This window comes from Cnephaeus nilssonii (assembly GCF_951640355.1).
Source record: "Cnephaeus nilssonii genome assembly, chromosome: 8".
Taxonomy (NCBI): Eukaryota; Metazoa; Chordata; class Mammalia; order Chiroptera; family Vespertilionidae; genus Cnephaeus; species Cnephaeus nilssonii.
In genome coordinates this window covers 86,876,114-86,891,317 of record NC_137079.1, presented here as the reverse complement: position 1 = coordinate 86,891,317, position 15,204 = coordinate 86,876,114, and the positions used below count along the sequence as shown (strand labels likewise).

Below are 15,204 nucleotides of genomic sequence, written 5' to 3'. Positions count from 1 at the left end.
TCATTGTGATTGCATTTCCATCATAAATCCCATGGTGAATTTGAGCATCTTTTTGTATATTTATTAATATCTTCTGGGAATTGCTTGTATCCTTTGCCCGTTTCTAAAGTGTCTTTTTCTTACTGATTTTTAAGTGTTCTTTATATATTCTGGGTGCTCATCCTTTGTCAGCTATCAGTTATATGTGTTGAAAATATCTTCTCCCATTCCTGGGCACGTTTTTCCTTTTGTTCATTTTGTCATTTATTATGCCAAAATTTTAAGTGTTAATGTAGTAAAATTTATTGGTCTTTTCTTTGTGGTTTATGCTTTTGTTTTGTGTCTTATTTAAGAAATCTTTCCCTGCCTTGAAATCATAAAGATATGTTTTGTATTTTGTTCCAGAAGTTTGAAAGTTTTGCTTTTTTCACATTCCAGATGTTTTCCTTTGAATTTTCTATGTTGAATACTGTAGATTAAGCTCTTTTAGTATGGTTTTTTTTTTTCATATGTTACATTGTCTGGATTGTTGAAGCCTGCTCCCAAAACTTATACGGTATAATATCTAGAAGTTATATTTTACAATATTGAGTTTTTAATAATTGAGTACCTCTACTGCTGACTTTTGAATAATAGAGCTGATATAATTTTTAAATTGTATTTTTCTCAGGTAAATAATGACTTTATTAAAGTTGCAAGATGGTATATTCTTTTCCTTCTCTGTTTCTTCTATGTGTTTGCATCATATTGGAATGTCTTTTAAAAAGGCATTTTTCACAATGCTAGAAGATCCAATATGTTTTCACAGTACTGTAAAATAATAATTAATCTTGAATCATTTTTGTATATTGGATACTAAGTATATTGGGAATGTTGATCAACAAAAATGAAATTATGTTAATTGAATTCAACTGAATGTCTTTATTTTAATATGGTAATTTTCTTATGCCTAGATGCAATTATGTCTTATCAAGTAAACAGAATGGCTCATTTTTCATCATTCTAATTTTTAATGTGTTACTATTCTTGAAATTTCTAAAAGACACTGAAAAAAACCTATTTTTTTTCTTCCTTAAAAAACCAGCATATATAGTTGTTAAAATAAATCTCTATCTACAATGGTACAGGGATGAGGTGGAAAAGACAACAAACAAACAAACAAACAAAAACCTGGGTACTGCTCAGTGATTTGGCATACTAGCAAGATTTCCCTTTTATCAGGAACAAAAGGTGGTCTAAAGTTTAACAATGAGGGCAGTCACATCTGTACTTTGGTCCTGTTTCTTTATTTCAATTTTTTGCCTTTGAATTCTCTTCCTCTCCTTTCTCTCCTCTTTCTCTTTATTCTCATCCCTCTCCTCTTTTTAAATTTTTATTCAATAAACTTGGGACAGATATGGAAAAAGTATTTCCGGTTAGGATGAGGCAAAAATAGAAGAATTTCCAATATGGTTAGTATCCAATATTCAAAAAGCTGTATTCAATGAATATATTGCATTCTACTTTGTGGTGGTTATAGCAATAAAAGAGTCATGGTGCCTTCTCTTAAAGCACTTTGCAAATTAATAGAAAAGATTGTATAGGAATATGAAATTATCTTTCCACATTGACAACCAGATCTAGTTTTATCCTATAAATAAAAGGCTAATATCCAAATCAACCGAACGGCGGAACGACTGGTTGCTATGATGTGCACTGACCACCAGGGGGCAGATGCTCAATGCAGGAGCTGCCCCCTGGTGGTCAGTGCACTCCCACAGGGGGAGCGCCACTCAGCCACAAGCTGGGCTCATGGCTGGCGAGCGCAGCGATGGTGGCGGGAGCCTCTCCTGCCTCTGCTGCAGTGCTAAGGATGTCCCACTGATGGCTTAGGCCCACCATCAGTCAGACATTCCCCAAGGGCCCCTGGACTGCAAGAGGGACTGTGAGAGAGCATAGGCCTGGCTGAGGTACTTCCCCACACCCCCACACCCCCGGAGTGCATGAATGTCGTGCACCAGGCCTCTAGTAAATTTATAAGAAAACTCCAAGTGATCCTTTTAAAGCAAGCATATCTTTTCCAAACATTAGAAGTAATGTTTGTATTAATTGCCATGGTTTGAGTTATAAGTATTCTGAATATATTATTATTCCTTATATTCTGAGAGATCTTTTTATAGCTGAGGAAAACAAAATTTTAACAGTATCCTCAAGGGCATATAAAATATCAATAAGGAACACCTTTAAGACTTGACCTTATTATTACTTTTTTAATCCTCCCCCAGGATATGTTTTTATTGATTTTAGAGAGGAAGGGTGAGAGAGAGAGAGAAACACCAATGTGAGAAACTTCAATCTGTTGCTTCTCCTATAAACCCTGAGTGGGAATATAAACCACTACCTTTCGGTGTACGGTAGGATGTTCCAACCAACTTAGCCACCTGGTCAGGGCAAGACTTGACCTTATTTTGGTTATTGTTTTTATCTGTCTATTATAAGGCTCTAACTATTTGTAGATAATATTAAATAAAATGTCCTCATGTTAGCACTTGAAATATCAATTGTATTTGAGTAAATATAATCCAACTTAAATCAGAAATATCAACATTATTAAATATGATTGCTTTTTGTTTAATCCTCATTGGAGGATATTTTTTTCCATTGATTTCTAGCGAGAGAGTGGAAGGGAGGGAGGAAGGGGAGAAAGAGAGAGAGAAACATCCACGTGAGAGAGACACATCAATTGGTTGCCTCCCACATGCGCCCGTACCCGGGCTGGGGAACCTGTAACCGAGGTACATGCCCTTGACCAGGAATCCAACCCAAGACTCTTTGTTCTGTGGGCCTGCGCTCTAACCACTTAGAAAACTGAGGAGTAGAGAGAGGGCTCATTAAATTGCTTTTTTTTTTCCATCTTTTGTGACGAGATAGTTGTCTTGTAATGACTGAATCATGGACATGGTGCATATATTCTGATAGGGCTGCTTCTGCTGTTACTTCTACGTGGTAGAAAATATTGTGAAGATGGTTCAGGCAGGGACATCCAGTACTATTGCTACATGCTTGATGGCTATTGTTTCAGATTTTTTGTTAAAGTTTAGGATATCAAAGCCATGTTCATTCATCCTTTCATCCTTTTCATTCATTACCTCCCCTCTCCCCTACCTTTTTCCCCCAGCTTAGTAAATCATATATTTCTCAGTGGAGCTGAGAATTGATAAATCTGCTGTTCACAGTGATTTGGAATTTTCCAATCCCAGGGAAAGTTTGAACAAGGTCAAAAGTTTATTTTTCTTTATCTATAGAAAGTCAACTCTGAAATGAAAATTTTCTACTTATTTCCTTTTAGATTTAAGAATCTACATTTGTCCTGGGATTGCTTTTCAAACCTCAGCAGGAGGATTCCCATAAGAAGCAATAAGGTAGTTCCAGAACAGTTAAAACACCTTTCGAATTTTATAGCTATTAACTCCCATGCCTAAAACTTAATTCCTTTATCTTCTCTTCACCATATTTGAGCTCAGCTTATTTTCTCTGTTAATTAGAAGTAATTTTAACCTGCCTAGTTTCATTTGACATATGGGATGCTGATTTTACCAAATACTTTTTCCTCAGGGACTGCACAGGACTGAGTCCACATGGAAGAAGAACTTCCCCTTTTTTATGGAGAAAGTGGCAAGGTTAGAAAACAAACCATGCCGTTGGAGCATGTATTTTCTGTGGCATGAAACACTTCATCAAACATTTATTGGTCATCTGATAGGAAGATCAGTGAGATGGTATCTATCTTTGAGGGGCTCACAGTATAGTGACTAGGATGCCAACAGATCACTTTGTGGGTATCTAGAATGTAAAGTTTATAGAACCCAGCAAGGAACTATGGATATAGTCTGAGGAGTAGAGAGAGGGTTCCCAGAGATGGTGACGTTTGAGCTGGGTGAAATAATGCTGTCCTATAGAAGGGTTTGAATTCCAACATTGAGTTGGAATGTTCACTCCATTCCCAGAGATTTTTAAAAATTATAGAATACTTCATCTTAGATGACATGATCTTAATTCATTATAGGTATTCTTTAACTTACTTCTGTTTCATCACATCTGAACATTACAGTCAACCAGCTTTAGTCCAATCAGTGTCCAATTGGCATTAAAAGTTTCACATCTTTCAGCATGCACATTGATTTCCATCTAGTGTTAATTTTATTAAATTTAGAGAATATCTGCTCTTCACTGTTAGTATCTGCTTAATATTAACTGCCACTATTAACTTCTACTCTTCTATTTCCACTCTTTTTTTTAAATAAAATATTGTAAAAAATACAGTGAACAATGTAAATTATACAAAGCGAGCATAATTTCAGAAGTTTCTGAAATTGAATCATAGTGTTACCATGTGCTGATTCAAAGTGCTTGTTTGTGAGTCCTTTTAGGAAAGTCCAAAAATAGCTTAGAAAAGTAATATATAGGACTGGAGAGTCTTACAAATGTTAATAGGAAAATACCTAACTTTTCTCTGGAGACAGATTTTATAAAATAAAAAATGGACTCAAAGAATTAGCAATGAAATTACTTTATTACATATAAAGTGTTATACTGCCAGGAAATCTTCAAAGGGCAAGGTGTTGGCTGGTTTTCTTTCTTTTTTTTTGCTAGGAAGTCCAACATGTAATTTTAATTCTTTCCCATATGCTGTATTTTAAATTGAATTATGACAACTTAATAATTGTTTGTAGTTAAGTGAAGTATCATAATCCACTTGGTTCTCATTGATGGGAAAACAATTACACATGTAGCACACACTCAAAGGAATAATAAAATGCATTTTGGTTTCTAACTTTATGGAACTCTGTTTCCTTAATTATGTTTTCCTTGAGCTAATTATAACTTTGCTACTTTGCATTTCCCAAACAGAGGCCAGCAAAAGATGGGGGAGGTGGACTGGATGTGAACAAAGCAGTAAAGGAGAGCTCTCATTCCTTGATAGCGCCTTTTCCCCCCACAGATTTTTCTGTTGCCCACTCTTGGCTCCTGTTCAGCCAGTCCCTGACAAAACCGTTGGGCATAGAGGCAAGGCAGTTGGGTGCCTTCTATGGAGATGGCTCCCATCCTGCAGGTGGTTGCAGCATGATTGAGGTTCCTGTAAGGTGCTGCGTGTGAATTCTTGTACTATATATACTTTTATTATGCAGAGTGGGGCAAAAGTAGGTTTACAGTTGTAAGTACGTAAAACAGTATATTCTTGTTTCATAATTTATTCTTTAATCATAATTATTGTATGATTTTCCATACAAACAACAAAAAATGAATTTTTGATGACTAACTTTAGCAGCCAGCCTCTGACAGATTTAAAAACAAGTATATTCACACCTCTGTTTTACTTAGGTTATATTGTAGTTATTTGTTTTCTATTAAATTGTGAGAATTTGAAGGGAGTGATTATGTCCCATTTTTATACCCTTAATATTGGACACTCAATAAATGTTCAGTGATACTGTCAGACGCAGTGTTCTCTTGACCAGAAGTGTCCTTTCACAAATGTATGCTGCAGGTGACATTACAAACACACTGGAATCCCAGTGGTCAGCAGAGTTATGAGCTGGGTACTATAGATTTTGTAGAAATGGGCTAGCGTTTAGTTGCTAGTTGACTTTGCAACCTGATTCTAGGCATCCAGGAAACCACTTGATTTTATAGCAGGGCAGGTTGAAATCCAAAAGCCTGCTCGAAAGGGAAAAATTAGGTAGCAATAAGTCATTGCTGCTTGTTTTCTCGTATATTGCCATCTGCCCTGTTCATGCATGACAACAACCCACAGTGGGTATCACTGCCCTGCTCATAAGGACTTTGTGTGAGCAACAGCCAAAGCCCTGCAAATACAAGCAAGCACTAGGTCTACCAGCAATATAACTTTTTATGTGAACTTCTTACTTAGCAAGAGATCATGTGTGGAAAGAAATCCCAGCTCATCCATTAGGAGCTAGTGATCTTGGAGGATTACTTCGTCTCTCTGGGCCTCAGTTTCCTTATATGTAAAACGAGGATAGCAATATCTATGTCCTACAATTGAGAAGAATAGAAATAATATATAAGAACTCTTAACTAGCACATAAGATATCTTCATTAAATATTTGATGCCACATCCCAAACATTGTTCTTTTTGAAATTTCTAGAGTTAAGTAGGAAAAATCCTATCTAATAAAAGAGTAATATGTAAATTGACTGTCACACCAAGACACAAGATGGCCGCCCCCATGTGGACACAAGATGGCCGCTACAAGATGGCCTGCAGGGGAGGGCAGTTGTGGGAAGTTAGGGGTGACCAGGCCAGCAGAGAAGGGCAGTTGGGGGTGACCATGCCGGCAGAAAAGGGCACTTGGGGGAGACCAGGCCTGCAGGGGAGGGCAGTTGGGGGGGACCAGGCCAGCAGTGGAGGGCAGTTGGGGGGGACCAGGACTGCAGGGGAGGGCAGTTGGGAGCCAGCAGTCCTGGATTGTGAGAGGGATGTCCGACTGCCCGTTTAGGTCCAATCCCAGTCGTCAGATATCCCTCAAGGGGTCCCAGATTGGAGAGGGCTGGGCTGAGGAACACCCCCTGCCCCCCACCCCCCATGCATGAATTTTGTGCACCGGGCCTCTAGTATTAAAATAAGGACCTCATAGAAAATTAGGTTCTTTGTAGACATAAGGAGGTGGGTAATTTAAAGTAGAAGCTTAGGTTCTATCCTTAGCTCTAAAGTGACCTTGGGTGCTGCCCAAAAGATAATGGAAGACATCATTCTTGGGACAAGGTCTCACAGTTCAAGTGGCATGGTGAAGTTAAGGGGCTGGATTAGGCATCAGGGGAGCTCGCCCCGGTTCAGGCTCTGCCACTAACTCAGGGTGGTTCTGTTAGCAATGACAAACTGCTTTGCCTCTGTATTGTTTTCCTAAGGGTGCCCTAACAAAGGACCACAAACTGAGGGGCTTAAAATAACAGAAATTTATCCTGTCCTAGTTCTAGAAGCTAGAAGTCTAGAACCAAGGTGTCATTAAGGCCATGATTCCTAAGGGTGGAGGGGACAAATACCTTTCAGGTCTGTAGAAAATAAGTATCTAATATGATCATTTTTCTACCAGAACTCATTCCTAGTAAGGTTGACTTAGTAGCTGATGGGAAAGACAGGCCTAAGAAAACCCTTGCTCCTTTAAATCCATAAAGAGTATGATGATTATTTATTATTTATTTTTAATCCTTACCTGAGGATATGTTTATTGATTTTAGAGAGAGAAAGGGAAGAGAGAGAGAGAGAGGAACATTGATCAGTTGCCTCCTGTATGCACCCCATTCAGGTTGAACCCACAACCTAGGTATGCACCCTGACCAGGAATTGAACCCACAACCTTTTTATGCTCCAACCAACTGAGCAACCCACCAGGACAAGAGTATGATGATTATTGAGGAAAATGGCCAAACATTTCATTTAATAGGCATATTGGCTGTTTATGCATCTTATTGTAATCTACAAAAATAGTGAAATTTGAAAAGTACATAAGTAAAAGTGTTTTCAGTATAGCAAATCAATAAAAGTGCTCTTCAAAATAGCTCTATAATGTCCACCTTGAATGCTCTTTTCTCATCATGAGTGCAGATGCTCATGAGCTAAACGTGTGAGTTTACAGTCATGTGCCACATAACCATGTTTTTTGGTCAATGAAAGTTCACATAAGGATGGTGGTCTTATCCTATATAATAAAGAGGTAATATGCAAATTGACTGTCACCCCATCGTACAAGATGGCCACCCCCATGTGGTCAAAGATGGCCATCCCCATGTGGACACAAGATGGCCAGCAGGGGAGGACAGTTGTGGGCGATCAGGCCAGCAGGAGAGGGTAGTTGGGGGGACCCAAGCCTTCAGGGGAGGGCAGTTGGGGGTGACCAGGCCAGCAGCGGAGAGCAGTTGGGGGCAACCAGGCCTGCAGAGGAGAGCAGTTAGGGGTGACCAGGCCGGCAGGGGAGGGCTGTTAGGGGTGACCAGGCCAGCAGGGGAGGGTAGTTAGGGGCGACCAGGCAGGCAGGGGAGGTCAGTTGGGGGGAACCAGGCCTGCAGGGGAGGGCAGTTGGGAGGGATAAGGCCTGCAGGGGAGGGCAGTTGGGGGGGACCAGGCCTGCAGGGGAGGGCAGTTGGGGGGTGACCAGGCCTGCAGGGGAGGGCAGTTAGGGGTGACCAGGCCGGCAGGGGAGGGCAGTTAGGGGAGACCAGGCTGGCAAGGGAGGGCGGTTAGGTGTGACCGGACCAGCAGGGGAGGGCAGTTAGGGGCGACCAGGTGTGCAGGGGAGGGCAGTTGGTGGCGACCAGGCCGGCAAGGGAGGGCAGTTAGGGGTGACTGGGCCAGCAGGGGTGGCAGTTAGGGGCGATCAGGCCAGCAGCAGAGCAGTGAGACGTCGATCAGGCTGGCAGGGGAGTGGTTAGGGGGTGATCAGGCTGGCAGGCAGAAGCAGTTAGGGGCAATCAGGCAGGCAGGCGAGCAGTTGGGACCCAGTAGTCCTGGATTGTGAGAGGGATGTCCCAGATTGGAGAGGGTGCAGGCTGGACTGAGGGACAAATCCCCCCCCCCCCCCGGGGGAATGAATTTTGTGCACTGGGCCTCTAGTGAGATTATAATGGACCTCAAAAATTCCTATTGCCTAGTGACATTGTAACCTTGTAGTGCAATGCATTACAATTGCCTACAGTATTTAGTACATAACATGTATACAGGCTTGCAGCCTAGGAGCAATAGGCTATATCATGTAGCCTAGGTACATAGTAGACCAGTGATGGGCAACCTTTTGAGCTTGGTGTATCAAACTTCGCCAAAAAGCTGAGCATAACTCGGGTAGTGTGTCACTTTGAGGAAAAAACATTATTTCACGATATTTATAGTTTAAATAACATAAATGTATAATTGTTATATATAATTGTATTTAATAAACCAAAAACTAAATATTTAGTGCTGACACGCGTGTCAGAGGTTCGCCATCACTGTAAGTAGACTATAACCACCTAGGTTTGTCTAAGTGCACTCTATGATGTTCACATGATGACAAAATTGCCTAACAATGCATTTCTCAGAAGGTATCACTGTTGTTGCCCTGCCACCCCCATTCATATGTTGAAATCCTAACTTCCAAAGGTGACGGTATTAAGAAGTGGGAGGTGCTTAAGTCACGGGTGGAACACTCATGATTGAGATTAGTGCCTTTCTAAAAGGGGCTCCAGAGAGATCCCCAGCACCTTCCACCATGTGAGAACCACCAGCAATGAACCAGGAACATGACTGTGCTGGGGTCTTGCTCTTGGACTTCCCAGCCTCCAGAACTGTGAGAAATAAATTTCTGTTGTCAAGTCACTCCATTGTGGTGCTTTGTTATAGTAGCCCTAGCAAATGAATACATACACCTGAGTGTTTCTTCCTGCCAGTACCCAAACCTGCGTGGGGGATGAGGGAACCCACCAGCTGTTTAAACTGAAGGTCAGAACTGGCCCCTGACCTGAAATTTCTGGACCGTTTCCTTGGTATCACCTTCAGCATTGTTCTTTTCCAAGGACTTGTTTTGTTAAGACTTGGGCAGCTAATGAAATAGCAGTCCTACCTCTCCCCCTTACCCTCCTGCTTTCACAACCAGCCTAGTTTCCAGAGCTATGTTTAAGACACAGCCAGCACTTAAAGGGATGGCTAGCTATTTGGCTCCCAATGTTTGGCCTTGGATGATTCCCACGTCCTTGACGAAAATTAGTAGGTGGCATCTGATTCTGTCCAGAGCTTCTGGCTCTCGGTTGCAGTGAGAGCGGTACTGAAGCACTTGAGCTGGTGAAGGCAATTTCCTCAGCAGTGAGAGCTTCTCAAAAATAGAAAGAACTCGTTCCTCATGAAATTATCAGGCCTGCTCTTCTACAGAAATGAAAGGGGCAAAGAAATTTAATTTTTAAATGAATAGTCTCCATATATATTTTTTCCTTTTCAGCCAGTACAGGCTACGCCGTCATCTCTGAAGATGTTAGATGTGGGGAAGTGGCCAATTTTCTCCCTTTGTTCTGAGGAAGAGCTGCAGCTAATTCGCCAGGCCTGTGTCTTTGGAAGTGCTGGCAATGAAGTTTTATATACTACAGTGAATGATGAGGTAATTTTGAAGAAAAAATTCAGCCACTTATATTTTCAGTAATAAATTTGCTAGGTAGACTGAAGACCTTGGGGGAACTAAAGAATTAAGGTTAAAAAAAAAAGTACAGAGTAGATTCGTATTTTTTATATAATAAAGCGGTTTTGTTTTAGGAGGACGATGCCTGTTTGAATGTAATTACAGGTTTGTCAGAAGTAGAACTGCTTGAACTAACAGTGGTTTTCCCCACAGGTTTTTGTGCTTGGCACAAACTGCTGTGGCTGTTTGGGATTAGGTGACGTCCAGAGCACCATTGAACCTCGGAGACTGGATTCTTTAAGTGGCAAAAAAATAGCCTGCCTCAGCTACGGGAGTGGTCCCCATATTGTTCTTGCGACAACAGGTAACCTAGGAACACAGTGTCGAATTTTAGCCCTTGCTTTATTTATTGAAAAACAAGAGTAGGACCACCCCCTAAACCAAGAACATACTTTTTGATTGGACAAGAGTTTCTGGCTCTGCCTTATGAACTTGATTATGCTTTGGACAACATAAAATATGAACATATCTGAATATCCGAGTAAAGTAATGTAGCAGATGGAATCTAGCAATTATGGGCACTTTAGATATAAGAATGGCAGTGTGTTAAGCCCAGTAAGCCCCTTTTGTTTACACTTTACAAGTATAATTATTTTGAATTTGAGATTCCTGATCTATGAACTGAAAGCCTAAAGCCAGATTCCAGCATCCCCTTCAACTCTTAGCATTCTGTGATTCTTATGTTAGTGACTGATGACTGTAGTTAGTATTAGTAATATAAGGAATTAAGTATTCTCATGGCTATTTCATGAATTCAGACTAATAAGACATTATAATTAAAACATAAGTTAGAGTTTTTCTTAAGCTAGTAACATTTTGTTAGTATTCTTTAAACCGAAAATAAATTTTCTATTCTTTTATGTGCTTATTTCACATTAAAAAAAAATAATAATCTTTAGGGATTATTGGTTGCCAGTAATAGCAGGCTTCATTATTTAGATAATTTCTTCCCTGAAAACAACTATTAAAATATTAAAAATATTTCTCATGAGGCATCAAAGCACTGACAAGGCAGAAAGGAATTATTAGATCAGATTTAGGAGAAAGTGTGAACTAAGAAGTCAGAGGGGAACCTGAAGCCAATTTGGCCTTAAAGACATCTGCCTGTCCACTTAAATGGAGTTGTGGTCTAATGTACTCATGAGGTGAAGGGGTCATAGGTCAACACAGTAGGCTGAGACCACAGAGGGCTACACTATCAGGGCAAGGATGAGCCCGTTCTTCCTTCTTACAGGACCGAACTAAAGAATTCCTTGGCTCTGAGCAAACCAGGAAGGAAAAAAAGAAAGAAAACCTCTCCCTGAGAGATTGTAACCATAGATTTGTATTCCAATTCACATCAGACTGGATGGTCCAAGAAATCTTAAGTCTTGAATTTATTAAAGAGATACCTTTAAGTACCTTCTTAAGTTGATGTAAATCCTTTCTTTAGGAAGGCACCTTCATTCTGGGCCTGAGGGAGTATGATGCCATTGAAAAATAATTTTCCAATCGCAATTAGCAGCACATAGTCAAAGGCAACAAGGTACATAAGGAAACAGGCAGCATGAAGGAGAACCGGCAAAACAGCCAGCAAAAACTGACTACAAATATTAGGGATTAGAATTACCAGACACCAGTGATAAGATGGCTGTATTTATTGTTTGAAAAAATAAAAAATAAGCTCTAAGATACCTGCAGAGATCATAAGAGAGTTGAAAAAGAACTAAATGTATGGTATAATTATCCAAATGAAAAACTCAGTAGACAATTTAAGCTGCAGTTTGGACACAGCAAAAGAGAAAATTAATAGACTGGAAGATAGATCAGAAATAATTATCCGGAATGTAGCACAAACAGACAATATGGAAGAAAATACAGGTGAAGCAAGTATATACTGTATGATTCCATATCTTTAAAGTTTAAAAAGAGGACAAATAACTTTGGATTTATATGTGGGGGGCTTTGGTAGTGACCAAAGGTTATATTTTCTCACCTGAATGGTAGCACATGGGTATGTTTGTTTTATAATTATTTATGAAATTGTGCATATATATTTTATGAACATTTATGAATGTGTATTATATTATGAAATAAGTGATATAATAACAAAGATTAAAAAATAACTTGGTGATCATTTTATAAATAAGGAAGGTAAATTTTTTTACTTTCAATCTAATGTTTTTTTTTCTATGTACTCTATTAAAAGGAGCCGTTTTTCTGCCATTTATTAAGAGCCTATCTTCCAGCTATTATAATTGCATTTATTTAAATTTCATCTTGTTGCTTTGAGGTAGAATGTAGTTTATATTTTTCAAATGCATATTTTTATAGAATGAGTTTGGTGGAATAGGGAAGTTGATTTGCTTTTGCAACTTAATTTTTAGTTTCACTTGTAGAAGTGTGCAGTATATATTTTCATATGATGAAGTAGATATTTTGAAAGCTAGTTATATTTGTGTTTTGTGTTTATTTTTTCAGAAGGAGAAGTCTTTACCTGGGGTCATAATGCTTATAGCCAGCTGGGCAATGGGACAACTAATCATGGTTTGGTGCCCTGTCATATCTCTACTAATTTGTCCAACAAACAAGTGATTGAAGTTGCCTGTGGGTCTTACCATTCTTTGGTGCTAACATCTGATGGAGAAGTAAGAATAGTCAGCATAAATGTCATTGATCTTTTTTTTTTCAGTAAAATTATATAGAATCCTATAGCAGTCCTAGAAGGATGATCATTTGATTAAAATGACCACCTCCCTCAAATTCAGTTTTATTCTTGTTAGCAACTCATAATCATGGTGTTTATATTATTTTTTACATTCATGCCATAAAAATGTCTCTTACTGCAAAATTTAAGAGGATGTGCTATTTCTTCTATATTGCTATACTCAAAGGGGTTATTTACAAAAAGAAAAATTCCCAAATGCTGGAAAAGATGGCTGGTGCAAAGGAGATACTGTTATAAATACTAGAAGCCCAGCACGAAATCACGCGGCCCTGCCCACCGGAGCGGCCTCGCCAAGCTCGCAGCCCCGCCCACCCACGCCGGTCTTTGGTCGTTACAGCGTTAGGGCCACAGGCCTTTTATAATATAGATTATATGATACTTGGTAATAATTACTACTGTTTGTATAGATAACACCAATGACCTAATTTTATACATTAATACATTTAAAAAAATGAATTTTACCAAAACTTCTCTGCCTGTGTTGTGACAGTTTATGGAGAGCAACCACTTTGAGAGCAAAGATGAGGTGCCATATGAATATGTTAGTGTATAATTGGGATACTTTATAAGTTAGTATATTGCATTAATTGATCTCTTCTTTCAAATAGGTATTTGCCTGGGGTTATAATAACTCTGGGCAGGTAGGATCTGGATCAACAGCTAATCAGCCGATCCCTCGAAGGGTCACGAGCTGCTTACAGAATAAAGTAGTTGTGAACATAGCGTGTGGGCAGATGTGCTCCATGGCGGTGGTGGACAATGGGGAGGTAAGAAGGTTATTTCATATTTCACTTAGAAAAAAACTGTTTGCCTTTTCAATGTCATACCAACATGGCATGTTTCTCACCCAGCGAACTTTTTGTCTTTTGCTGGCCTTGAGTCTCTCTTTCTCTCAGGTCTATGTCTGGGGCTACAATGGAAATGGGCAGCTCGGCCTCGGCAGTGGCGGCAACCAGTCAACCCCGTGTAGGCTGGCTTTGCAAGGCGTTCGTGTCCAGCGGGTACGTCAACTATTGGTTTTTAAGTCTTTGGTGGCAAAGCTATGAATGTATTAAAAACAGTTTCTATAGCAGGATGAAAAATTTAGCTGCTTGGATATCTTCGTTAAGTAAAGGTTTAAGCTCTATTTCCTTGAATTAAGTTATAGTTATTCATCAGAAAATTTAAATTTCTAGGGCACTCTCTTACACAATTGTTGGAATATAAATTGTTAAGATCTTTTCCAAGGAAATGTTGGCAGTATGTATCAAGAGGCTTAAAAATAGTCATATCCTTGGATCTGTAGTTCTACTCTATTCTAAGGAACCAGAGAGAAAGTCACTTACAGAATTAGTGGAGAAGATATGTTTACAAAGGGTTTTTATGATTTAGGAACAGTAGTCTATGTAATATTAAGTAAAAAAAAAAAAAGATAAAGAACTGCTTATATAATATGATCATTTAAAAAAGCTATCTGCATATCTTTATATAACTCAAAAAAATGTCAAGCTTGAGATTGCTTTCATACTTATACTTTTTTCACATTGAACATGTTAGCGTTTATAATAAAAGAAGAAAATTCTTCTTAAAAAGTGAAAGTGTCTGTTGCTTATTAACTTCACCCCCCTGGTCTCTGTGAGCATAATGAACGCCACATTGAAGGCAAATACTGGCCTCGTGTCACTAAAGGACTCAGGGCGCGCTGACTGTGATTTTGGCTGCATGGGACCTAAGCTGGCTCTGGAGAGACTGGCTAACTTAAATGCTTGCTCTCTTGGAGGCTGCCTCTTCCCTTTTTCTTTTTCTTTTTTTTTAAATTCTTAACCTATTCTGTGAAAGCATATTTCTCTCTATTTGCAGGCCTGAGTGGATTTGGTTTTTCTCTTTTAGGTTGCCTGTGGCTACGCACACACATTAGTATTAACAGATGAAGGCCAAGTGTATGCTTGGGGTGCAAATTCTTATGGCCAGTTGGGCACTGGCAATAAAAGTAACCAGTCCTATCCTACTCCTGTTGCTGTGGAAAAGGACAGGTAATATGTGCATTTTCAAAATAACCTCAATGTTCCTTAAGTGATTAAACAAAACTTGGATATAATATAGAATTGTGGGGAATTTACTGCTAGTTTTAGGATATTCTTTAACATGAGCATTCTTTCCTTTTTAAAATTGGCTTTGGATTGTTGGTGAATTTGACTTATGTCAAATATTCTCTTTCCCTTAGCCATATTTCATCTATACCTCCAATAGTTACTCTATACAAACTACAGTGACTAAACCTCCAACAGATATTCTACATTCTTCTCCTCACAACTGACCTTTTCCTGACCTCCTCATTGT

The 15,204-nt window shown here is 39.3% G+C and overlaps 1 protein-coding gene across 5 annotated transcripts in view; it reads left to right on the top strand.

The window, feature by feature from the left end:
• Positions 1-15,204, top strand: part of RCBTB2 (RCC1 and BTB domain containing protein 2) — a 49,178-nt gene that overhangs the window by 17,007 nt on the left and 16,967 nt on the right. For 2 of the 5 annotated variants that reach the window (XM_079778519.1, XM_079778520.1), the window contains exons 2-8: positions 3,308-3,380; positions 3,574-3,638; positions 9,945-10,100; positions 10,332-10,482; positions 12,639-12,805; positions 13,494-13,886; positions 14,755-14,897. In XM_079778519.1, the coding sequence (XP_079634645.1) occupies positions 3,597-3,638; positions 9,945-10,100; positions 10,332-10,482; positions 12,639-12,805; positions 13,494-13,886; positions 14,755-14,897 (1,052 nt within the window). In that variant the 5' untranslated portion in view covers positions 3,308-3,380; positions 3,574-3,596. The remainder of the gene's footprint in view (positions 1-3,307; positions 3,381-3,573; positions 3,639-9,944; positions 10,101-10,331; positions 10,483-12,638; positions 12,806-13,493; positions 13,887-14,754; positions 14,898-15,204) is intronic. The other 3 variants (XM_079778523.1, XM_079778522.1, XM_079778521.1) reach the window with 3 other exon arrangements.